The sequence below is a fragment of the Narcine bancroftii genome, chromosome 1, assembly GCF_036971445.1.
Source record: "Narcine bancroftii isolate sNarBan1 chromosome 1, sNarBan1.hap1, whole genome shotgun sequence".
NCBI lineage: Eukaryota > Metazoa > Chordata > Chondrichthyes > Torpediniformes > Narcinidae > Narcine > Narcine bancroftii.
In genome coordinates this window covers 480547111-480572146 of record NC_091469.1, presented here as the reverse complement: position 1 = coordinate 480572146, position 25036 = coordinate 480547111, and the positions used below count along the sequence as shown (strand labels likewise).

General features: G+C 44.0%; 1 protein-coding gene across 1 annotated transcript in view; it reads right to left on the bottom strand.

Annotated features, from left to right (window-relative positions):
* wdr48a (WD repeat domain 48a) overlaps positions 1-25036 on the bottom strand; it is a 128884-nt gene that overhangs the window by 51838 nt on the left and 52010 nt on the right. The window contains exons 3-7 of the mRNA XM_069933678.1: positions 23866-23944; positions 23685-23767; positions 19506-19635; positions 8281-8369; positions 1654-1755 (exon numbers count right to left, since the gene is read on the bottom strand). Of these exons, the coding sequence (XP_069789779.1) occupies positions 1654-1755; positions 8281-8369; positions 19506-19635; positions 23685-23767; positions 23866-23944 (483 nt within the window). The remainder of the gene's footprint in view (positions 1-1653; positions 1756-8280; positions 8370-19505; positions 19636-23684; positions 23768-23865; positions 23945-25036) is intronic.

The following is a 25036-nucleotide window of genomic DNA, read 5'->3' as shown; positions in this document are numbered from 1 at the left end:
AGAGCTCATTGCTGTATCTGACCCGACCTTGTTGGTTTTCGTGCAGTTGGATAATCATGTTGAGGAACTTTGGGGGGCATCCAGCTCCCTCAAAAGCCCCTAAGGCTAGAGCTGGATGAGGTCCTCACCCAGGATGAGACATATAAGGCAATCAAACAACTGAAAAGTGGCAAAGCAGCAGGTATGGATGGAATCCCCCCAGAGGTCTGGAAGGCTGGCGGCAAAAACTCTGCATGTCAAACTGCATGAGTTTTTCAAGCTTTGTTGGGACCAAGGAAAACTGCCTCAGGACCTTCGTGATGCCACCATCATCACCCTGTACAAAAACAAAGGCGAGAAATCAGACTGCTCAAACTACAGGGGAATCACACTGCTCTCCATTGCAGGCAAAATCTTCACTAGGATTCTCCTAAATAGACTAATACCTAGTGTCGCCGAGAATATTCTCCCAGAATCACAGTGCGGCTTTCGCGCAAACAGAGGAACCACTGACATGGTCTTTGCCCTCAGACAGCTCCAAGAAAAGTGCAGAGAACAAAACAAAGGACTCTACATCACCTTTGTTGACCTCACCAAAGCCTTCGACACCGTGAGCAGGAAAGGGCTTTGGCAAATACTAGAGCACAGTACATAGGGCATCAAGAAAACTGTTTTAGATGACTTTTTTTTTACTGGAGTTGCATTCAGCTTACTTTTGTCTTATTGATGCCAGAAATATATCAAAGGTAACCTTGAGTCAGGGCACGCCTTGACTTAAAACTCAAAGCCTGGTTCAAATTTTATAACAATCCGTCCTTTCAAAACACCTTAAACAGTGGATATGATCTGTCTAAAACAACCACACAAGTTCCCCTTAATATAAAATTTTCATCTTAATTCCATGGAATAAAAACTTGTCTCTTGCACAGTTTAACATTGAGAGCCTGCACCATTCTGGCATGGAAAGGCTACACATTGTCCAATATTGAGATGTTTTGGTTAAACCAGGAATTTGCATCATCATGGCACAACTATAAAAATACTGAAACATTCAGCCCTTTTTGAGATCAATAATTAAAAAAATGTCTCGGTAAAATACAATATCTATTATCTCTAAAGCACTGACATTCATACTCATTTTATATTTCATAATTGAAAGTCAACAATAAAGCAATGCCATTGTACCTTGCTGAACAATATTAAAAGACTGAAGATTTAAACATAAGGTAACAAAGTGGGAAACAGAGAGAGAGGCCGGAGAGACAAACTGGAGGGGGGCAAGAAAACTGGAGGGGGGAGGGCGAAGAGAGAAACTGGAGGGGGAAGAGGGTGGAGAGAGAAATTGGAGGGGGAGAGGGCGGAAAGAGAAAAAGAGGGGAGGTGAGAAAGAGCGAGGAAAGGGGGGGGGTGCCAAGATGCAAAACAGGGGGTGGGGAGGTGCGAGGTGCAAAACCCAGGAGTGGGGGGGAAGAGCGGGAAGAAGAAAGCAAGCGAAAGCACAAGTGGCAAAAACAAGAGAATGATAGAAGTTGAATCAGCCAACATCACATGCTGAGGATTTTGAAGAATATTTTAAATGTACAAATATCTGACTTGTGGTAGGAAGCAGTTTGCAAACCACAGTTGAAAAATGGAAAAAAAAGTTATTCATTATAAATGAAAAGTGGAAACCACCTGTGTGCCATCTCTATTCAATAGCAAAGCTTTCACGTTATCTGTGTGGCCTTTAAGTTTCATCAGTTTTGCACACGTCCTGGGATCCCAAACTCGCAGAACCTGTTGATGACATCAAAAAAACAACACAGGTATTTTAGGACAAAGCACCTACTAATTACAATCTTACTTCCAAATTATTTTCTTTATTCCTATTTAATGTCATTAATCCAGTCAGTTAATTAAATCAATTTAAACATACCAAAAATTCCCAGAAGGGAAAATCTTGAATCAATCTGAAGCATCTGATCTTGATCACATGTTTCTTCTGCATTTGTAGGGTAATTCAAGTGCAAAATGTAGTATCACCAGTATAACATTCAAATGTTGCATTAAATGTGAAATTTAGTATCAGACTCAAATATATGAAATCTTATATGAAATATATGAATATATGAAATCTTAAGTATTCAAGATTCCTTTATTGCCATGTAATATTACATGAGGCACTTGTGAGGCCTCAAGGAATGTGGGTTACAGTTTTGGGCTCCTTATCTAAGGAAGGATGTGCTGGCATTGGAGAGGGCTCAGAGGGATTTACAAGAATTAATCTTAGAATGAAGGGATTAGCATATGAGGAACACTTGACGGCTGTTGGACTGTACTCCTTGGAGTTCAGAATGAGGGCGGACCTCATAGAAGCATTTTGAATGTTGAAAGGCCTGGACAGAGTAGATGCAGCAAAGTTGTATCCCATGGTAGGACAAGAAAGCATGACTTCATGATTGAAGTGCACCAGAAATGCCAGAAAATGGTGAACCTAAGGAATTTGCTGCTGTGGAGGTCTAGTTGTCAGGTGTATTTAAGGCAGAGATTGATATCTACCTGAATGGTCAGGGTATAAAAGATTATGGGGAGAAGACAGAGGAGTGGGGCTGAGTAGGAGATGGAGCAGCTCTTAAGGGAATTGTGGAGTTGACTCAATGGGCTGAACGCTCCTCTATCCTATGGTCTTCTGTCTAAATGGTCTTCTGCCTTGATACATACCAGACCAGACAAGCAAAAATAGAAATTCACCAAGACAATGGTATCATCAAAACAAAAATTTTTATTAATAACGTAACACTTGTTAGTTAACTCTCAACTTAACCCCATTAAGCACAAATGTATACATGTGTGCAGCAAAACCCAAAACCATTACAGTTCAGGCAAAACTCACCAAATTCTTGTTGAGTTGTTTTCAGAGAATTGTTTCTTCATACAAATGATTTACCTCTCTTGCATTGAGGTTTCAGAACTTGTGTTTTCTTCCACCATGACTTTACAAACTCAGGTACGAGTCTGATGAAGTAACCATCACAATGGCTACAATCCAGAAACAAGAATGATCTTGCTTTCTTTTACCCAGAATTAGGTCAGTTACATGCGGCGATTCAAAATGCCACTGCAGCACTGCTCTCTCTCTTGACCAAGGTAAGCAGCAAAGTGGTCATCCCTTCTGTGTTATTCACAGAATACCATGGCATTTCTGACTTCTAAAAGTTTATGAGTCAATATGGTTCTGAATTGTCTGCTGACCACAAATAAAATCCTGCTTTTTTTAAAAACAGATGCCAACCGAGTTTCCATTCTATCAATATAGGAAAACAGGCAAAGAGTATTTTATTTAATTAGATGTCTTCCTTGAGCAACCCCATTGCCCTAGATATTTCAATGAACAAACACCTAGTTTTATTAGGTTGTTTACTATTAGGTATTTACGCCTGCCTGCGTATGATGTTGTCACTTTTATCAGCTTGATAACCTTGTCAATCTTATATACTGTGTATCACGGGGAACCATTTTAATTCTGTATTGAAGAATGAATGAAACCCCACGTCTCAGTGTGCAGTGTTTGTCCTTGAAACATCAAACATAACAGTGGTGAAGAGGATAGGATCGCACCCCCTTGACGCTCCAGTCATTGGAATGAAGATTTAAAAGGGAAACAACACAAGTTCATTCTCACAGTGGACCCCACAAGCTCAACCTCAAACAACAAAGAAAAGAAGATTCAAAATGGCGGAGTCACAGTTTGGGCATTTCATGGAGTCAGAAGAAATCTGGTATGACTCTGTGGAACAATTTGATCATCACTGTGTAGCCAATTACTGACACTGTGCCTATTAACTTAAATAAATCGCTGGTTTTAAGCCAAATGGGCAGTAAAACTTTTCAACTGTTAAAAAAAATCTCATAGCTCCTGAAACACCTCAATCTAAAACTTGTGCACAGTTGTGTGCAGTAATAGGGGAACATCCAAGTTCCAAACCACCGGTTGTAGCAGAAAGGTAAAGATTTTATGAAAGAAAACATAGAACAGGAGAATCGGTAAGCGAATATTTGGTGGAATTACATAAACTCTCACGTCACTGTGAATTTGGTCAATTCCTAAGTGATGCATTAAGAGACCGATTATTAATGGGCTTAGCTGACTGTAGTGTCAGCCAGAAATTACTAAGTCAAAAGGGGATAGCTCTCAACTCTGCATACGAGAAAGCCTTGGGATTCAGGACATCTGATAATAACGTGGACATCTGCCAATGTGATCCCCTCATGGGATGTATATTTTCCCGCCAAAATTACTTTCACTTCGGAAAAAGCAACCAAAAGCCTGATAATATTTCAGATGGTCTAGGTGTCATCTATTTAACAAAGAGGGGCACATCAAAGCCAAATGCCCGAGAAATAAAGGATAAAAAGGGACAGAGATACGAAAAACACCCCACCGGAGTGAGAACAGTGGAAGAGAAGGTCGAAACCCCCAGCATTGAAACAAATGACTCGGAACATGATAAGAATGGGAAATCATCCATATTCATGGATTTAATGATAGAAAATCAGAATTCTATGTCAAGGTGAAAATCAACAACGAGCCTCTTCGAATGGAGCTGGACACAGGAGCAGCAGTTTCGCTGATGCCAAAAAAATGACTCCTCCCTCACCTCGCCATTAAACAGGATGACATGGTGTTAAAAACAGTAACGAGGAAAAAGTTGAGACGTTTGGAAGATGCAACATAAACGTGAACTATAAAGAACAAATGCCAAAACAACTACCCCTCCATGTTGTTGTTTGGAAGAACTGGCTATCACGCATTTAACTAGATTGGATGGAAATTGAATCCATAATGAACTTAAGCCGAGAAGATAAAGATAAATCAAAGCTGGAACAAGTTCTCAAGAAGTACCAGGGGGTTTTTGAAAAAGGCCTGGAGAAAATCCAAGGAGTCCAGATGAAATTACACTCGAAACCAGGCGTTGAGCCTACGTTTTTAAAACCCATAACGGTATCTTTTGCCACAAAGTGGAATTTAACAGACTGGAGACAAGGGAATACTGGAGAAAATCCAATCCAGTGATTGGGCAGCCCCCATGGTGCTAGTACGAGAAGCTAAGAGGGAAATTTGAATTTGTGGTGATGACAAAGTCACTATTAATCTGCTATACACAAAGCAGAAGAATGATTTCAAGCCTAGAACGGGGGAAAGAAATTCACCAAGTTAGACTTATCGCAAGCAACAAATAGAATTGGATGATGACTCAAAGAAATATGTGGCAATCAATACTCATTTGGGGTTATTCATCTATACTCAAATGCCATGTGGGTTATCAACAACTCCGGCCATATTTCAAGCGGCCACGGACAAATTATTACATGGACTTAATGTAGGTTGCTACCTCGATGACATTATAATTACTGGTCAAAACGACTCTGAGCACCTATCCAATCTAGAAAAGGTCTTAACCAGATTTAGTTACATATCAATTAACAGCGAAGGAGTACAAATGAACACTGCTGGCACCGAAGCAGTTCACCCTACCCAACAAAGTAGTCCACAGAGCACCCTACCCAACAAAGTAGTCCACAGAGCACCCTACCCAACAAAGTAGTCCACAGAACACCCTACCCAACAAAGTAGTCCACAGAGCACCCTACCCAACAAACTGAGCTGAATTGCAGTCAGTCCTGGGTTTGGTTAACCCTTAACGGAAGCATGTTCCAAATAGGTCGATGCTGTGCAGCCCACTAAACCAACTGTTTAAAAAAAAGACAAGAAATGGTATTGGAATAACAAGACTAGTTACAATGTGGACCGCATGAAAGAATTACTAACATCAAGCGACAAAGTTCACACAAAGAAGTTACTCTGGTGGTGGATGTGTCGCCAGTAGGATTAAGAGCGGTATTGTTACAGAAAACTAAAAGGGGGAACAACCAGTGGCTTATGCCTCCCGGTCTCTGACGACTTGTGAACTGAATTATACACAACTGGAAAAAGAAGAACTTGCCATAATATTTGATGTCAAATGATTCCAACATTTATATGGTAGGAAGTTTACCTCAGTAGCAGACAACAAACTACTGAGTTTGATTTAAGGCCCTAAAAAAGGGATAACAGTGCGAGCAACAAGAAGAATTCAAAGATGGGCCATGTTGCTCGCGCATACGACTACGATTTAAAACATAAACCAGCAACACAAAACAACCATGCTGATGTGCTATCCTGCCTGCCCCTACTGGAAATGAAAGAAAAAACGAAAGAGAAACGAGATAATTAAATGGACAGCAGAGGCTACAGCTATCAATCAAGAACAACTTCACCACTTAACTACAGCAGCAAGAACAATCAGTAAAGAAGTACAAAAAGCTATACTAACAAAGGTCCAAATGGGTGGCCTGAGGCCGAAACGATATCAGAAGAAGTAAAACCTTATTATACAAAATGCCATGAAATATCAATGGAGGAAGGTTGTCTATTGTTGGGAACCAAAACAATCATTCCTACAAAATGGCAAACAGCTCTATTATCAGAACTCCACAACCACCATGAAGGCGTTGGCATGTATGCAGGTCTGGTGGTCCTCAATAAGCCTGGACATTGAACAAACTGGAAGAAGATGTGGCATTTGTCAAGATGTGCAACTCAGAGCCCCTCAAGCTGAAGCGAATCCATGGAAATGGCCATCACAACCCTGGCACAGGGTTCACATTGATTTCGTTGGTCCATTCTTCCTCTTTGTGGCTGATGCACACTCCACGTGAGGAAAACAATGACAGATTGAAAAATTGCAGAATATTTGCTTTGGATGGATGACGATTGAACTGGCTTTCAATAATGGTCCACAGTTCGCATTGGAGACTTTTAAGGTATTCCAACAGAATAACAGTATTCGACACATCTTGTCAGCGTCCTACTACCCAAGCACAAATGGGGAAGCAGAATATTTTGTACAGACTTTCAGAAAAAACAGGCAATACCTAGACACATCATGGAGCCTCAAAATTGCAGATTTCCTGTTAGGCTATAGAAATATGCCTCACTCTACTACCAAAGGAACACCAGCTGAATTGATATTTGGTCGTAATTTAGGAACAAGACTTTCCACAGTACACCTGAACATTGGCCTTCGAATTGAACAATCCACATCTCCTAATAAACCTACCACATCTCTCGAAGTGGGAGAGCCAATACTGGTACGAGACTACTGGGATAATAGGGGGCCATGGGTGAGAGGAGTTATCCTGAAAAAATTAAGGTCTTGTTCTTATTCCATACTGGTGGAAATTAAAATATGGAAACAACAGAGACCAATTGAGAGCGGTGGATGATCTTATGGCCACACCCACAGCTCACGATCCTGATGAGGTCCCGATGAAATTCAGTGGGCCCATGCTACTGTTAACACTCCTCCAGCCTATCTTTGAGAAATAAAGCTCTGTCTTTAACCAAGCTGCCCTCATCCAAGCAGGCCCACAATTCAACTCCTCAGAGCAGCCCAATGACTCAACCAAGCAGCCCTGCACCACGTCCTGCTCAATCCTAAAGTCCTACGCCATGCTCAAATAGGGCTCACCAAAGACAAACTTCACAGTCCTCACCATCAACTGAGCTATTACCCCACAAAGGCAAAGAGTCCGGAGAAGTCCCCAAGTACCCTGTTGGAGTCGACCCCTCTGAGATGATCAAAGAGAGAAAAATGTCTTCCAGAGCGACTGAAATGATTTGGTGATCCAACACACCATACTTATTTTATAATTGCTCACAATTTTCACCCTTAGTCTATGGACACAACGTAGTTTTTGTAGATTTAGTAATAGTACTGCTGTATGTTATTTACAAAGCATTTATTTTTGTGGGAGGGGAAGAGTGTTAGATATTTACACCTTGTCACTCTTATATTCTGTGTATTGCAGGGAACCATTTTAATTTTGTATTAAAGAATGAATGAATGAAGCACCACGTCTCAGAGTGCAGTGTTTGTTCGTGAAACATCAATTACATAACATTTACCAGAACGCGACTCCAAAAATGGCTTACCTCTGTGGGTAATTGTGTGTCTGTAAGTGTACCCCTGAATCCAACCCACGAAATAACTTTACGAAGAAATATATATTTAAAACTAAAGATTAATATAATACAATTCTAGTATTAGTGTCAACCAGCACCCCTTAAAGAACATATAGCCATAAACCACAATACATTAAGCCCAGGAACAATTTGGCAGTCAATGTTAAAGTATCAAAAACATCAAATAGCAGGTATATCAAAGATGTTCTCTTCCTCATTAGTGGAACCAATCTAGCACAGCTGTCACTGTATCTTACCTTTTCAGTTGATCCAGAAACAATTACTGTTCCCATCTGGTTCATTGCAAGGCTATAAATGGAGTCTTTGTTCCCACTCAGCGACGATGCTGATAAAGAAACAAAATGTTTATCCATTTGTTCATTTCTTCATTTGAATACATTTTTTCCCCCCCATAAACTACAGGGTTTGAACAGAGATTAGCAGCATGAACTTTTAAAGAAAATAAACTGGTTGGCCATATCAAAATTAGTCATTTCCAAAGTTAAAGGTGAATCCAACTCATGCAAGAGGCTACAACAGTGGCTTGATCAGATTCTCATTTAAAACTCCTTCCTCTCATTTTAAATCCCTCTCTGTAAAGTCCTCCAATCCAGGAAAATCTCCTCTGCATTACCTCCAGGATAACCACATCCTTGCAACCAAAACTACATGCAATACTCCCATTCCATCCAGCCAGTATTCTGTAAAATTACAACATTAATTCCTGATTTATTCCACGTCCTGACCTATTAAAGCAAAAATTCCACAATTCTTCATTACTCTGTCTGCCTGTGCTGCCATTTTCAGGAAACTGTACACTTGAATCACAGGGTATCTCTGTTCATCAACATTCCTCAAATGTCTATGTATTGTATATATCCTACCCTAATTTGACTTACCAAAATGGTCCTCATTGCACCTGTTAGGATTTAATTTCATCTGCCAGTGCTCTGCCCAATTTTCTATCTGATCTATATCCTGCTGCAGCATTAGACAACCTTCCTCGATATCCACAACAAAGAATATCGAAATCTGCAGCCCAGTGTGCTGACCTAGTAACCTACTCTACAAATTGCCTGAAATTTCCCAATGTATAACCCTCCATTTTTCTCTGTTCCATGTATCTAATAGTCTCTTAAAAGATCCTATTGTACCTGTCTCTACCACAATTGGTAGCAGCAGATTGCATCCACCCACTACTCTGTGTGAAGAACTTTTGTTTTAAAAGCCCCCCGATACATACTCCCAAGCATCTGAAAACAATGCCCCCTCATGTTAGCCATTTGAGCCTTGGGAAAAAGCTTCTGACCATCCATGCGTTCGATGCCTCTCGTAACTTATTAGGTCTCCCCTCATCCTCTGTCACTCCAAGAAGGCCAAGTTCACTCAACCTATGCTCTGATGGCATGCTTTCTAATCTATGCAAGATCCTTGCACCCTCTTTGGAGCATCCACATCTTTCCTGTAATGAGGTGACCACAAATGAACACAATATTCCAAGTGGGCTCTAATGTACATCTCTAATAACATTACCTCATGCCTCTTGAACTCAGTCCTATGGTTCATGAAAATTGACACAGGATATTAATAAGGAAGGGGTTAACAGCAAGAACACAGAGCCAGATTTTGCAGCATTCTAGTGAGCCAATTTACAAGGGACCAATTAGCATGACGACTAACTATAGGAATTTATTTTGAACCATTCAACTTGAGCAATGTTTGATAAGAGGCTGTCAATCTTATGTAGCAATGGAATTTGTACTTAGTGGGGGCGTGGCAAGATGGCGTAGAGTCTAGATGTGTAATCTTGACTTCTCTGGCCGGACTTTTAAGTACCCGTTTTTTAACCCTTTGTTTTCAAGTTTAAACGTTTTAAATTTTAGTTTAAAAGTATTAAGGAACTTATGGCCATTAATGGTAAAAAGATTAAACCTCAAGTGCAGAAGAAGTTACATTTTCGAAGAACTGAAGATTTGTGGCCTAAACAACTTGCTACAGCTTCAGGTTTAATTTCTTCAGTGCCTAAACTACAAAGACTGCCTGTGGGAGCTGAAAAAAAATGTCTACTACTCACCAAGTGAAGGACAGCGCTGGCATTACCCATTCTCTGGAGGAAGGTGCGTGTTCCCAAGAAGTGGATCCCGATTCTGGCAGCCTGCCGATTTTAATGGAGGGAGCACACAGGAAGACGATGCCATTGTCTGAAATGCTTCAGGAAGCATTTCAACCTGAAGATCTCGAAATCATCTGTGATTTTTTGAAAAAACTGGGAGCTACGGGGGGAGTCCAGCGTCGACCCCCTGAGGAAGTCGGGGTGCAGACCCGCAGTAAGACCGTTAAAATGCCTGTTGTTGAGTTGCAGCAGGAGCTGCAGTTACCTGGTTCTGCCACTACATTAGAGAAAGCAGGGCTGAGCTTTTCTGAATTACAATGTAAGCAGTTAAATGCTGTCATTCAGCCTATAATGAATGAGTTGGCTCAAAGGATAAGTTCAGAATTGAATACAGTTAAAGTACGTGTAGAAGCATCTTGTGAAGATTTAAAAAAATTTCAGTCTGCTTTTCTGGAATGTCAACAACAAGTGGCTTCTAATATAGAAAAAGTGTTGAAGGTTGAAAAGTCCGTTATAGAATTGCAAGAACGTGAGAAGGAGTTAGAGAGGAAAATAGACTACTTGGAGAATCAAAGTAGAAGGAATGATGTGAAAATTGTTGGTTTGCCAGAAAGTATGGAAGGACAAGATCCTCTTCGCTTTTTTAAAGACTGGATCCCACAAGTACTAGGGCAAGAATTTTTTTCTGAAGGCTTGGTATTGGAAAAAATTCATAGAGATTTAAGAAGAACACCTTTACCTGGTCAACCACCGAGACCTGTAATAATTCGATGTTTGAATTATTTGGACAGAAGACAAACTCCGTTATTGATTCAGAATAGCAGAGTTTTTTTAAAATCCCGATTTGAGTCAAGACGTCATTCAACGTTGACGTCGATTTAATCCAGTTAAAGAAGTTTTGTGGCGTAAAGGCTATAAGTCTACTTTTCGCTATCCGGCCGTGTCGAAGGTGTTTCATGGAGACTATCAATCTCAGTTTTTTGAGGATGATCAAGAAGCAATGATTTTTGCTGATTCATTGCCTGATATAAGAGGACAAAGACGTAGTCCACCATTGTCTCCTAAAGAAAAATCTGGTTGGTTCTGGAATCAACGGGAATGGAAAGAGTCCAACTTCTTTTGAAATGGGATCTCCGAGTTTGGAACCTCTTGGATGAATAGCAGAATCTTCTTATTCATATTTTACTTTTTACGTTATTATGATATTTTGAGATTTTTTTTGTTTGGCTGGGGAGGAAGAGATTTGTTCTAGGTTCTATTAGTCATCAGCCACTGGTGGGTGATCCACACCCATATTTTGTTTAGGGATTACTACCTTTTGGTAGTTTTTTTTTGGGGGGGGGGGTTTGTTAATTTTTTTTTCTTTTCATTTTATCTAGCTTTTATTTTGTGATTTTTTTTCTCCTATTGGAGGGCCTATATAGGACGATTTGAGTTTTTAAATAAAGATATTATTGGTCTTTAGTAATATTAGTAGATATGTTAAAGTTGAGGTTTGCTACTTTTAATGTTCGAGGTTTATACAGTTCGATTAAGCGTAACGATGAGGGACAGCTATGGTATTGATAAGAATTCTTTGTTTCTTTATTTTTAAATTTGATCTTTGGTAAAATGTGTGTTTGGTAGCGATATGATTTTGCCTGAAATGACTAAATTTGAGACTTTTCTTATGAAGGTACCAGAGAAGGGTTATATTTCATTTATGTATTAAATGTTATAGGATGGTATGGATAAAAAGGGTTGGGATAAATCCAAATCTGTATAAGACTAAAATACTTTTAGATCTTTATTGGGCAGATTGCAACCTCTGAAAGGTTTGGGATTAGATAAATCTCAATTTGCTTTTGTATATTTAGCATTATTTGTAGAGAAAAAATGTATTCTTAGTATGTGGAAAGATACAAATATGATTGATATTAATAGATGGCATAATGAGAGGATATACTGTTTAATAATGGAAAAAATTACATATGTTTTGTGTGATAACTATAGCTTTTTTATTAGTAACTGGTTGTTATATTCAGAATATTTACATTTTGATTGATGTTGATTAGATTTTAGTATGTCTGTTTAATTTTTCCTTACTTTTTTTTCCTTCTTTATGACTCTCCTTAGGAGAGCTGGCTGAAGGTGGGGGGGAGTTTCTCTCTTTTTTTAATTTTTTCTTTTTTTTCTATAAAATATAACGTTCATGTTTTTGGTTTATTGTTTTATATGTTATTTACTATCTGTATTTTGAACGAATAAATAAAGTTTTAAAAAAAGGAATTTGTACTTAGTAGTAATTGCATTGGGTAAGAATGTATAGTGTAAACTTTTTATTGCTGCAAATGTAACTCCGCCCATGTGTCGACACGAGGTCAGTCTCTCTGCTTGCCTTTATCGAGAAGGCATCTTTGTGAGGCGAGCAGATAGCTCACAATTCTGCAGAATAAAAGAGTCTGACCAGGACGAAAGATTGGGTATCGTCATTTCGTGAGGTCCACCGAACGAACCGGAATCCACACATACGCCTTGTTAACAACCCTATCAACCTGTGCAGCAGCTTTGAGTGTGTACACAGACTCCAAGATCTCTCAGTCACATACTCTTTCCATTAACACTAAATTATGAGTTCATATTTGACATACTGAAATAAAGCATCTCACACTTTTCTGGATTAAACTCCATCTGCCACTTCTTAGTCTAGCTCCGTATTCTACCAATATCTTCTGATGACCCTTCAGATGATCCACAACACCAACAACTTTTGTGTCATCTACATACTTACTAATCCACCCTTCTACTTCCTCATCCAGGTAATTTTATTAAAAAATCACAAACAGGAGGGGAGTCCCAGAACAGATCCCTGTGGAGCACCACTGGTCACTGACCTCCATGTAGAACATGAATCAATTCTATATCCACAGATGTTTGTATCCTTTGTAAACTTACTAATCATACAATTCACATCCAAGTTGTTAACAAATAGCACACACAAAAGTCAGAGCACCAGTTTCTGCAGTGCACAGCTGGTACAGACTTCCATTCAGAAAAGCATACTTCCACTGCCATCAGTGAGAGGATCTGGTTAAAGTACATTGTGAGCACATGCTTGGGGTCAAACAACAGATCACTTTGTCTTGTATCCCATGTGTCTTAATCTACTGGATTAACCAATCATGAGCCTTGTAAAAGCTTTGCTCAAGACAAGATGGACCATGGCGTCCATCTTGTTTTTGATCTTTTTAATTAACTCCTCCAAACACTTCATCAAATTAGTGAAGCAGGATTTCCTCTGCACAAGATCATGCTCGTGATTTGAAACCACTCCCTGCCTTTCCAAATGCACACAAACTCCATCACTTAGGATTTTCGCTAACATTTCTGGCCAACAGACATGAGGTTCATCTGGCTTATTTCTTCTACTGTTTTTAAGTAAGGAAAAACATGAACTTTCCTCCAGGCTTCTCGCACCTCATCTGCAATGAATAAAGATTGGAGGGCTACGGGCAGGGTGCAGGTCAAAGGGACTAGCGGGGCCGAGATGGCCTGTTTCCGTACTATAATTATTATATGGTTATGGTTAGTGTAGAGATTAGCCCAACACTGTTGCGGTGCCAATCCCCCGCTGTAAGGAGCTTCTACATTTTCCCTGCGCGGGTTTCCTCTTACCATTCAAAAAAGGCAGCAGGGGGATAAGTTAATTGAGCAGGCAAAAAGGGCTGTTACTATGCTGTATGTCTAAATGAAATCTCCGTTAGGCACACAACCAGCTTCTCCTTTGCTTCCCATAGCATCTGGATTGCATCTCATCCAGCCTTGGGGGATTGAGAAGTATCCCATGACATTAACACTTGTTCTTAATAACTCTCTCTGAATTTACCATCTTCCATGTGCGTTTCCTTGACGTAGATTCATTTAGAACCTGTGCTCTATAGAGGAATCACGCTTAAGATGAGGGGAAGTTTCAGGGAGATACTTGGGACAATTTTGTTTTGACAAACAGCGGTGGAGGTTAGAACCTATTGCCAGGAGTTATGATGGAAGCAGATACAATGGTAACGTTTAAAGGCTTTTTGGTTGACACATGAATTCAAAAGGGATGGAGGGACATCAAATGCAAGCAGTAGAGTTTTGGTTAGATTTGGGCATTGTGTTCGGCACAGAGACATGGCCCTGTCCTTGTGTGTATTGTTCTGTGATACATATTGTATGTATCTAGTCCATGTAGTCTTCCTCCACTTATGGGTTACCCCTTTGATCATAAGGTGGACCTACTCTTTCCCTGTCTACCTTCTTAATCCTGATACAGTACATTTCCCCATATCCAAAATCTGGTTAAATGAAAAATTCAATTATCCGAACATTTTTCTGGCGGCGACATGACGTTGCAAGTTGAATTTTTTTTCAACCTGACGTGCTTTTGGGGCTATGACGCGCTGTTAGTAAAAACAGTTTAGTAAAAACAGAAGTCAGAACTAGCCGGGAAGACAGACGCTGTATACTGGATGCCGACTCAGAGAGGCAGGCTGGAATCTTGAGCCATTAGTGAGCGAATGGAGGAGCACATGGGAAGATTGTCCTGATTTCAGGTAAATCCCTCCCCTCTCTTTTTCTATTTCTCCTTTACTCTCCACTGTACTTGGTTCTCCACTGTTCTGGCGTCATCAAGGAAACCAGGAACGGGAATCACGGTGGGGAGGTGTCAGGGATCGGTGACGGCGGTGGGGAGGTGTCAGGGATCGGTGACGGCGGTGGGGAGGCGTCAGGGATCGGTGACGGCGGTGGGGAGGCGTCAGGGATCGGTGACGGCGGTGGGAAGGCGTCAGGGATCGGTGACGGCGGTGGGGAGGCGTCAGGGATCGGTGACGGCGGTGGGGAGGCGTCAGGGATCGGTGACGGCGGTGGGGAGGCGTCAGGGATCGGTGACGGCGGTGGGGAGGAGTCAGGGATCGGTGACGGCGGTGGGGAGGTGTCAGGGATCGGTGACGGCGGTGGGGAGGTGTCAGGGATCGGTGACGGCGGTGGGGAGGTGTCAGGGATCGGTGACGGCGGTGGGGAGGTGTCAGGGATCGGTGACGGCGGTGGGGAGGTGTCAGGGATCGGTGACGGCGGTGGGAAGGCGTCAGGGATCGGTGACGGCGGTGGGGAGGCGTCAGGGATCGGTGACGGCGGTGGGGAGGCGTCAGGGATCGGTGACGGCGGTGGGGAGGTGTCAGGGATCGGTGACGGCGGTGGGGAGGCGTCAGGGATCGGTGACGGCGGTGGGGAGGCGTCAGGGATCGGTGACGGCGGTGGGGAGGTGTCAGGGATCGGTGACGGCGGTGGGGAGGTGTCAGGGATCGGTGACGGCGGTGGGGAGGTGTCAGGGATCGGTGACGGCGGTGGGGAGGTGTCAGGGATCGGTGACGGCGGTGGGGAGGTGTCAGGGATCGGTGACGGCGGTGGGGAGGTGTCAGGGATCGGTGACGGCGGTGGGAAGGTGTCAGGGATCGGTAACGGCGGTGGGGAGGTGTCAGGGATCGGTGACGGCGGTGGGGAGGTGTCAGGGATCGGTGACGGCGGTGGGGAGGTGTCAGGGATCGGTGACGGCGGTGGGGAGGTGTCAGGGATCGGTGACGGCGGTGGGGAGGTGTCAGGGATCGGTGACGGCGGTGGGGAGGTGTCAGGGATCGGTGACGGCGGTGGGAAGGTGTCAGGGATCGGTGACGGCGGTGGGGAGGTGTGAGGGATCGGTGACGGCGGTGGGAAGGTGTCAGGGATCGGTGACAGCGGTGGGGAGGTGTCAGGGATCGGTGACGGCGGTGGGGAGGTGTCAGGGATCGGTGACGGCGGTGGGAAGGTGTCAGGGATCGGTGACGGCGGTGGGGAGGTGTCAGGGATCGGTGACGGCGGTGGGGAGGTGTCAGGGATCGGTGACGGCGGTGGGGAGGTGTCAGGGATCGGTGACGGCGGTGGGGAGGTGTCAGGGATCGGTGACGGCGGTGGGAAGGTGTCAGGGATCGGTGACGGCGGTGGGGAGGTGTGAGGGATCGTTGACGGCGGTGGGGAGGTGTGAGGGATCGGTGACGGCGGTGGAAAGGTGTCAGGGATCGGTGACGGCGGTGGGGAGGTGTCAGGGATCGGTGACGGCGGTGGGGAGGTGTCAGGGATCGGTGACGGCGGTGGGGAGGTGTCAGGGATCGGTGACGGCGGTGGGGAGGTGTCAGGGATCGGTGACGGCGGTGGGGAGGTGTGAGGGATCGGTGACGGCGGTGGGGAGGTGTGAGGGATCGGTGACGGCGGTGGGGAGGTGTCAGGGATCGGTGACGGCGGTGGGGAGGTGTGAGGGATCGGTGAAGGCGGTGGGAAGGTGTCAGGGATCGGTGACGGCGGTGGGGAGGTGTCAGGGATCGGTGACGGCGGTGGGGAGGTGTCAGGGATCGGTGACGGCGGTGGGGAGGTGTGAGGGATCGGTGACGGCGGTGGGAAGGTGTCAGGGATCGGTGACGGCGGTGGGGAGGTGTCAGGGATCAGTGACGGCGGTGGGGAGGTGTCAGGGATCGGTGACGGCGGTGGGGAGGTGTCAGGGATCGGTGACGGCGGTGGGGAGGTGTCAGGGATCGGTGACGGCGGTGGGGAGGTGTCAGGGATCGGTGACGGCGGTGGGGTGGTGTCAGGGATCGGTGACGGCGGTGGGGAGGTGCCAGGGATCGGTGACGGCGGTGGGGAGGTGCCAGGGATCGGTGACGGCGGTGGGGAGGTGTCAGGGATCGGTGACGGCGGTGGGGAGGTGTCAGGGATCGGTGACGGCGGTGGGGAGGTGTCAGGGATCGGTGACGGCGGTGGGGTGGTGTCAGGGATCGGTGACGGCGGTGGGGAGGTGTCAGGGATCGGTGACGGCGGTGGGGAGGTGCCAGGGATCGGTGACGGCGGTGGGGAGGTGTCAGGGATCGGTGACGGCGGTGGGGAGGTGCCAGGGATCGGTGACGGCGGTGGGGAGGTGTCAGGGATCGGTGACGGCGGTGGGGAGGTGTCAGGGATCGGTGACGGCGGTGGGGAGGTGCCAGGGATCGGTGACGGCGGTGGGGAGGTGTCAGGGATCGGTGACGGCGGTGGGGAGGTGTCAGGGATCGGTGACGGCGGTGGGGAGGTGCCAGGGATCGGTGACGGCGGTGGGGAGGTGTCAGGGATCGGTGACGGCGGTGGGGAGGTGTCAGGGATCGGTGACGGCGGTGGGGAGGTGTCAGGGATCGGTGACGGCGGTGGGGAGGTGCCAGCGATCGGTGACGGCGGTGGGGAGGTGTCAGGGATCGGTGACGGCGGTGGGGAGGTGTCAGGGATCGGTGACGGCGGTATCTTCACTGATACAAGTATTCTGTTGATGCTACTGGTCTGCTTAATGCCATTATTCAGTAATCTGAAAAATCTTGTAACCGAAAAGCTTCCAGTCCCAAGCTTCTCGGATATGGGGAAACATGCTGTACAATTAAAATACACAGGACAATTAAAATTTTGATTCTTGAACACTTTTAAGTGTATTTCATGGATTTTGGGCTGCTGATCACAAAAATCACCTAAAACATTTCCAATCATGTACTAAGCTACTTTTGTGATTTCCTGTCATATTTTAAGCTGTTTTGGTCAGTCCAAGCATACACTCAGTGCAAGTCCTATGCAAATGCTGTCTTGGGCCTGGGCATGCATGGAAGGTATTTAAAGATGCCGTTGAGAATTTTCTTGGCAACTACAGAGCACCAAATTACATAATTGAAAGCATGCTTCAAGCATATAACGCCATGAAATGCAATGTGGCATTGAAAATTCATTTTCTGCATTCGCACTTGGACTTCTTCTCTGATATTGGTGCAGTCAGTGACGAACACGGTGAAAGGATTCACCAGGACACCGTGACCATGGAAAAGTGGTATCCGGGCAACTGGAATCCATCAATGTTGGCCGACTATCATTGGACACTGACACAAGAGGCATCAGATGCTGAGTACAAATGAAAATCAGTTGAGCTAATGTAATGTGCCAGCATCATTATGTGATTAAACATGGCTGACCTGATCATTGACTTAACTCCATCTACCTGCCTTTTCCCCATATCCCTCAATTCCTTTTTATGTAAAAATCTATCTAACTGAACCTTAAATATGTTTAATGAAGTAGCCTCAACTGCTTCCCTGGGCAGAGAATTCCACAGATTCACTACTCTGGGGAAAACAGTTTTTCCTCATCTCTGTCTTAAATCTATTCCCCTGAATTTTGAGACTGTGTCCTCTCGTTCTGGTCTCACCTACCAGCGAAAACAATTTTCATGCCTCTATCTTATCTATCCCTTTTATAATTTTAAATGTTTCTATAAGATATCCTCTCATTCTTGGGAATTCAAGTGAATTCAATCCCAGATAATTTAGTCTCTCCTTCATCTCTGGGATCAACCTGGTGAACCTCCTCTGGACTGCCTCCAAGGCTAGTATATCCTTCTTCAAGTATGGAGACCAGAACTGCAGACAGTGCTCCAGGTGTGGCCTCACCAATACCATAACCTTACCAAGATTTAATGTCTCACTTATGCTCTTTCCCACTCTCGATATTCCACAAGAAACTCCCTTGAACCCAGTTGTAGGTTGTAGGTCAATTAGGTGTAATGGTGGGGGGGGGGGGGAGGGTGGGAAAACAGGCTCGTGGGCTGACAGGGCCTGCAACTGTGCTGTATGTCTAAATTTTTAAAAAGTAATTTTAGGAGGATGGCAAAAGAGCTAACTATAATGTGAAGTTTTTTTTTCTTTCTACAGTAACTGGAGGCTAATGCAATTATGGCTTTCAAAAGGGAAGTGAATCATTAGTTGAAAGAACAAGGGCAGAACTACAGGGGAAAAAATAGCGAATAAGATCAACTACATTTTTCTTGCAGACAGCTGAATTGCCTCCCAGTGTGTTAAAACCTTTGTATTATTTATATTCATTCATAACCACACAAACCCTCTCCCATTTATAATCAGCGATGTGTAAAGGGTGCGATGGCAACACTAAAACCAATCATTCAACAGAAATGATCGACAAATGTTAAATAAATGAAAGTTAACCTGCATGGACAGACCACTCAAACACAGGAACATGACTGTTCACCAACCAGTTCCTTTCTGCAAGTCAACTGGATACAGAATGAAATTTCCACAGACCCATCATGGTTTTAAACTAGAATTCAAAGACAATTCAAGAACTGATGTGTCTCAGCTTCTCGTTCTATGCTATTTTCAATGCGTCCAAGGAGAGGCAATAGAGTGTAGATTAGCCAGTATCACCAACTTAGCATGGAAGTTAAAAATTTGCATCTTCCTGAATAAACATTCATTACCTAGTTCACTTGTATCTTATCTGTTTACAATTAGGACTTACTTGTGACAGTGTTGTTTGAAGCAGTCAATGCTGTAAGAGTATTTACATCCCAGAGGAAAATCTGTCTGTCCAGTCCTGCTGAAGCCACCAACTCCTTATCTTTGGCATACGCCAATGCCTTCACATAATCCTACACACAAAAAAAAGTGTCAATGGTGTTTAGTTTGTACCCAATTTTCTCCTTCCTCTCTCATACCAGCCACTCACATGGAAGTATCATTCTAGTTTCACAGCTGAGACCAGACAGTGAACATCCAGCATCATATAAATGAGTGCGGCAATGTCAGAATCAGAATTTATTGTCGTGAACAAGCCATGAAATGTGGCAGCATCACAGCTGTACATTCATTTTATACCATCTTACTACATCAATGTAAGGAAACTAAATAAATAATAATGATAGTGGATGAGAAGTAAGACAGGTCTTTGGGTTCATAAAACTACTGATTATTCAGGAATCTGATGGCAGCGGGGAAGAAGCTGTCCTTGTGCCGCTCAGTGCTTGCCTTTAGGCTCCTGTACCTTTTCCCTGATGGTAGCAGAGTGAAGAGGGCGCGTCTTTGAGGATAGAGGCTGCTTTTTTTTTAAGACACCTCGTCATGTCGATGTTCTCGAGGGAGTGAGGTCTGGTGCCTGTGATGTCGCAGGCCGAGTTAACAAGTTTATTCTTGTCTTGAGAATTGGTGCCTTCATAATACTCTCCATGGTCTACTTGTAGAAGTTTACAATAGTCTCTGGTGACATACTGAATCTCCTCAGATGCCTAACAAAATATAGCTGCTGGTGAGCCTTCTTTGTGATTACATCAACATGGAGATTCCAGGACAGATCCTCAGAGGTGTTTGACAGCCAGAAATTTGAAGCTCTTGACCCTCTCCACTACTGAGCCCTCAATGAGGACTTGGTCCTCTTCTCCTAACTTCCACCTGAGGTCCACAGTCATATTCTTGATTTTGCTAAATGATGAGTTCATGGTCGTTATCACTGCACCACTCCACGAGCCGATTTATCTCCCCCCTGTACGCTTTCCTGTTTGTAATTCTGGCAATAACTGTGGTGGCAAACTTGTAGATGGCATTGGAATTGTGCCTGGCTACAAAGGCATGGGTTTATAGCGAGCAGAGCAGTGGGCTGGACACACATCCTTTGTAGGCTTTGTAGGCTATAATGGCCTGCAGTCCTTGTCATAGCTGGTGTGCCTGTCTCTAGCCTCCTTCGGAATTGCCACTTTGCTTCGGAGATGGCCTTCTGCAGGTCATACCTCGACTTCTTGTAAAGAACTCAATCTTTGTCCTTAAATGCCCTTGTTCTCTCCCTCAGAGGCTGCAGATTCTCTGATTCATCCAGGCCTTCTGGTTGGGGAACACCCAGTATGATCGTGTGTGCACACACTCATCCACGCAGGCCTTGATGAAGTCGGCGATACCTGTGGCATATTCATTCAAGTCTATGGATGAGTTCTTGAATATGTTCCAATCTGCCGATTCAAAGCAGTCCTGCAGACGCTCCTCCATCTCCTTTGACCACACTTTCGCTGTCTTCACCACTGGTGCTGTGGTCTTCAGTCTCTACTTGTACACTGGGAGTAGGAGTACAGCCAGGTGATCAGACTTGCCAAAGTGTGGTGCTGGTATGGCTTGGTGATCTGCCGTTTGAATCCACATGCCAGACAAAAATGCTTTAATCTAAAGCAGTAGTTATCAATCTATCCCCCTAAATACACATCCCACCTTAAGCAATCCCTATACCATGTATTCTGTGATTGATAAGGCATTGCTTAAGGTGGGATGTGAGTGGGAAGGGAAAGTTGAGAATCACTGCTCTAGACCCAATTCTTACTTAAAATATTTTGCTTGAGAAAAATTGTCATTGGCCTATTTTCTTTGGAGTTCTGAAACCGTGCACATAACGAGTCAACGAGGAACAAAACAGTGCTCAGTCCCTCCAGACATTAGTTGTTGGTGCCGTTTTCAGTACCCTGCCAGGTCTTGTGAGGGTTCACCCTCTTGAATGATGTTCTGACATCGCCCTCAGAGACAGATACCACAGGGTTCTCAGCTTTTTCAGGGATTATGGTAGGCATTATTTTGTTTTCTTTTCAAAACGGGTTCATGGGGCAGTGAAGCATCACAGCCCGACGTTAGCCTACACTGCAGCCAGGCTGATGACAATGAACTCACTCGGCAAGTCGAATGGGCGGCCCCTGATGGGGGGGGGAGCAGGACTGGGACACAACTGTCACATCTGTACACCACGATGAAATGCTGATGACATCAACGCTGCCTCCACTGTTTTATTCAGACATCACTGTTTGGTCAGCACGATGGAAGGTGCAGCCCTTGGGCTGCAAAGCCATCCTCAGAATGTCCACGTTTCGCCCTGATGACGCTCTGATTTTGTAGTTCATCCATTTTGTTCTACAAGGACTGTACATTGGCCAGTAGGAGGTCTTTGAACGTGTCAACATGCGGCAACTTTCTTAAAGTGGTAGCTGGACATTGCTTAGGAACCCTGGCAGATTCTCCTTGTACTCCTTGGTGCACATCTCTCAGTGTTTGATAACCTTCTCCACAGCACATCTATGACCCAAGGTTTTGGTTGTCCACTTTAATGCAACTGGAACTCTCTTGTTTTGATTATACTCCAGAATAAACATCTTTCAATATTCAGGCTTTCTGTAAATACAAGAATAAAAGAGGCAACCTCAAGATATTCCAATGCATATTTATTTTTTTTAATGTTCAACATTGTTATGAAAGCAAGTACAGCAGCTCATCTGCATCCAACATGATGCTATAAACAGTAAATGAACTGGATGTAATCTGAAAACAGAATACTAGTTCTGAACTTTGGAAAATTCTGTTTTTCAGAGAAATAACTTTAAATGCGAAACAACAGATTGGGTCACTGGTTTAATATTGCTTTCAAAACCCATTCACAGCAAAGTACTATTCTCTTCAAGCTGTACATCTACCTGGATTATGCATTCAAATCGTGATCTGACATGCCAGACAAAAATGCTTTAATCTAAAGCAGTAGTTATCAAACTGTCCCCCTAAATACACATCCCACTTTAAGCAATCCCTATACCATGTATTCTGTGATTGATAAGGCATTGCTTAAGGTGGGATGTGAGTGGGAAGGGAAGGTTGAGAATCACTGCTCTAGACCCAATTCTTACTTAAAATATTTTGCTTGAGAAAAATTGTCATTGGCCCATTTTCTTTGGAGTTCTGAAACCGTACACATAACGAGTCAACGAGGAACAAAACAGCAGTTTTCAAACCTTTTTCTTTCCACTCACATACCACCTTAAGCAATCCCTTACTAATCACAGAGCACCTATGGCATCAAGATTGCTTAAAGTGGAATGAGTGTTTCAGGGGACAGTTTGAAAACCACTGATCTAAAGCAAGCCAATATATTAATCAAAGCTGCAATTTCTGGTTTAACAGTGCTGGCAATTTTTTTTTAATTGAAGTGAATCACGTTCAATTTAATGGTTTCAAATTCCTACATTGTAAGTTTATAGGATACAAATTAATAACTTTAGCTTTAGATTTGGGTGGCACGGTTAGCGCGACGAGTCCCACACTGTCTGTAAGGAGTTTGTACATTTGCTCTTGTGTACGGGCTCCAACCAGACTTCTCAGGAACGCCTCTTTTCCTTCCCCATTAAATTAGTGATGGGAATCTCACACTGTCTGTAAGGAGTTTGTACATTCTCCCCGTGTCTGTATGAATTTTCTCTGGTGGTTCCAGTTTCCTCTCAGCCTCCAAAATATACTGGGGGTGTAAATTGGGTGGCATGGACTCATGGGCCAAAATGGCCTGTTGCCGTGCTGAATGTCTAAATTTAAAAAAAGATTTAAAAATAGATAGGCCCAAATTTATTCTTGTATTCTCAAAACAAGAACAACTTTTATTTAAAATTGAAAACCTGTTAAAAGTGTATGAAAATACCAGAATAGACAGAGCACAAGAAAGAGGTCTGCAGTAATTGCATTAAAACCAATGATCGTCTCAAGGCCCATTAGCAATGGCTTTTGATACTGGAGAAAAAAAATATGCATTACATGACTATAAAAGTATCACCATTGTCATCAAGAAAATGTACTTAAAATAAATGATTGTTTTCCCTTCTCAGCAACTTGCAGTTTCCCCAAATAAAAGGCTTACCTTGTGAGTTCTCAACGTAGACATACAAAAACCTTTATGAGCATTCCAAACTTTCACTGTAGTGTCCGATGAAGCGGATATCACTACAAACAAAAAAGGGCATGTATAAATGCAAAAGAAGTTTACAATCAGCTTTAAAATCATTAACTGATTCAAAATAGTAAGAAAAAAATCTACTCACGGGTCTTTCCATTGCAACATAATACAACATCATTTACCCAGTCAGTATGGTGCTCCATGGAGGCAATGTAAGGATCTTGCTGAAAGACAAAAATACACATTATTAGAGCCTGACAGAAATGTGTTGCAACTGCCGAGACGGATGCCAATCTGTTCCAGAATGAAGACGCTGAAGGGGAGTGAGGCGTGCAGATTCTAAATTTCATTGCAGATGAAATACCACTTGCTTTTTCTTGAACTCTGAGCTGATAAAGTGAAATTAAATAGCTGAGTTGTAAAATTCTGCCATGATCTGGGTATAAGCTTTAAGATCTCTCTCATCTCACAGCTCCATACCAAACCAACCACTCTGATCTTCAAAGGGACCAATTTTGTCTTTTACTAGCCTTACCTGTAGACACCCTTAGGATTTTGTGGTGCACTGCAGTGCGAACAAACAACGAAAGGCTGTACTACAGGCTTTAATTAGCTTAAAAGTTGCACACCAGGTTCTGTATCCTCTTTGTCTCCGTGCGCTCTGGTCCAGCCCAGGGGGCGGTGTGAACCTTTATGTGGTGGCAGTGTTTGGCAGGGAGTAAGTGGAGCCAGTCTCCCAGGTTATCTCCTTGCAGGTACAAGAGGTTGCCCCCTGCAGTAAGCAGTGCAGGAGTGCGGACAGGTGCAGGCAGTCACCAACAGTCCAGTGGTCATAGTACCCCATTCACCCTCGTCTTAAAATGAGTTCCTTGTGGGGGGCGGGGCAGGGGGAAATGGGAAAACAGTGTCTACCAACGTCGTTGTGCTGGGGGTCTACTAGATACCACATCATTGGAGAGAAAAACACTTATTTACAAAGTTTACAAACTCAGGTGATCTGGTGGTCGCCGTTGCCTCTGGGACCGTCGCAGAATTGGCTCCTGGTCAATGGTCGGTGGAGATGGGGCTGCCTGAAAGTTGGCGGATCAGGGGTGCAGGCAGGGTGGTGCATGGCAGCGAGGGGTGTAGGTCAGGGGTGGGTCCGTGGGCAGCGGGGTCCCGTGGTTCATGGTGGGTGGAGGGGGGGTCAGCTCCAGAAGAGTCCTGGAGGTGCAAGGGGTGTCTGGGATGTGGTGGGGGTGGGGCTGGGATCCTGCCGGAGCCAGGTCCCGAGTCAAGATGCTGTCCTCACATCCATTGGGGTACACAACGTAAGC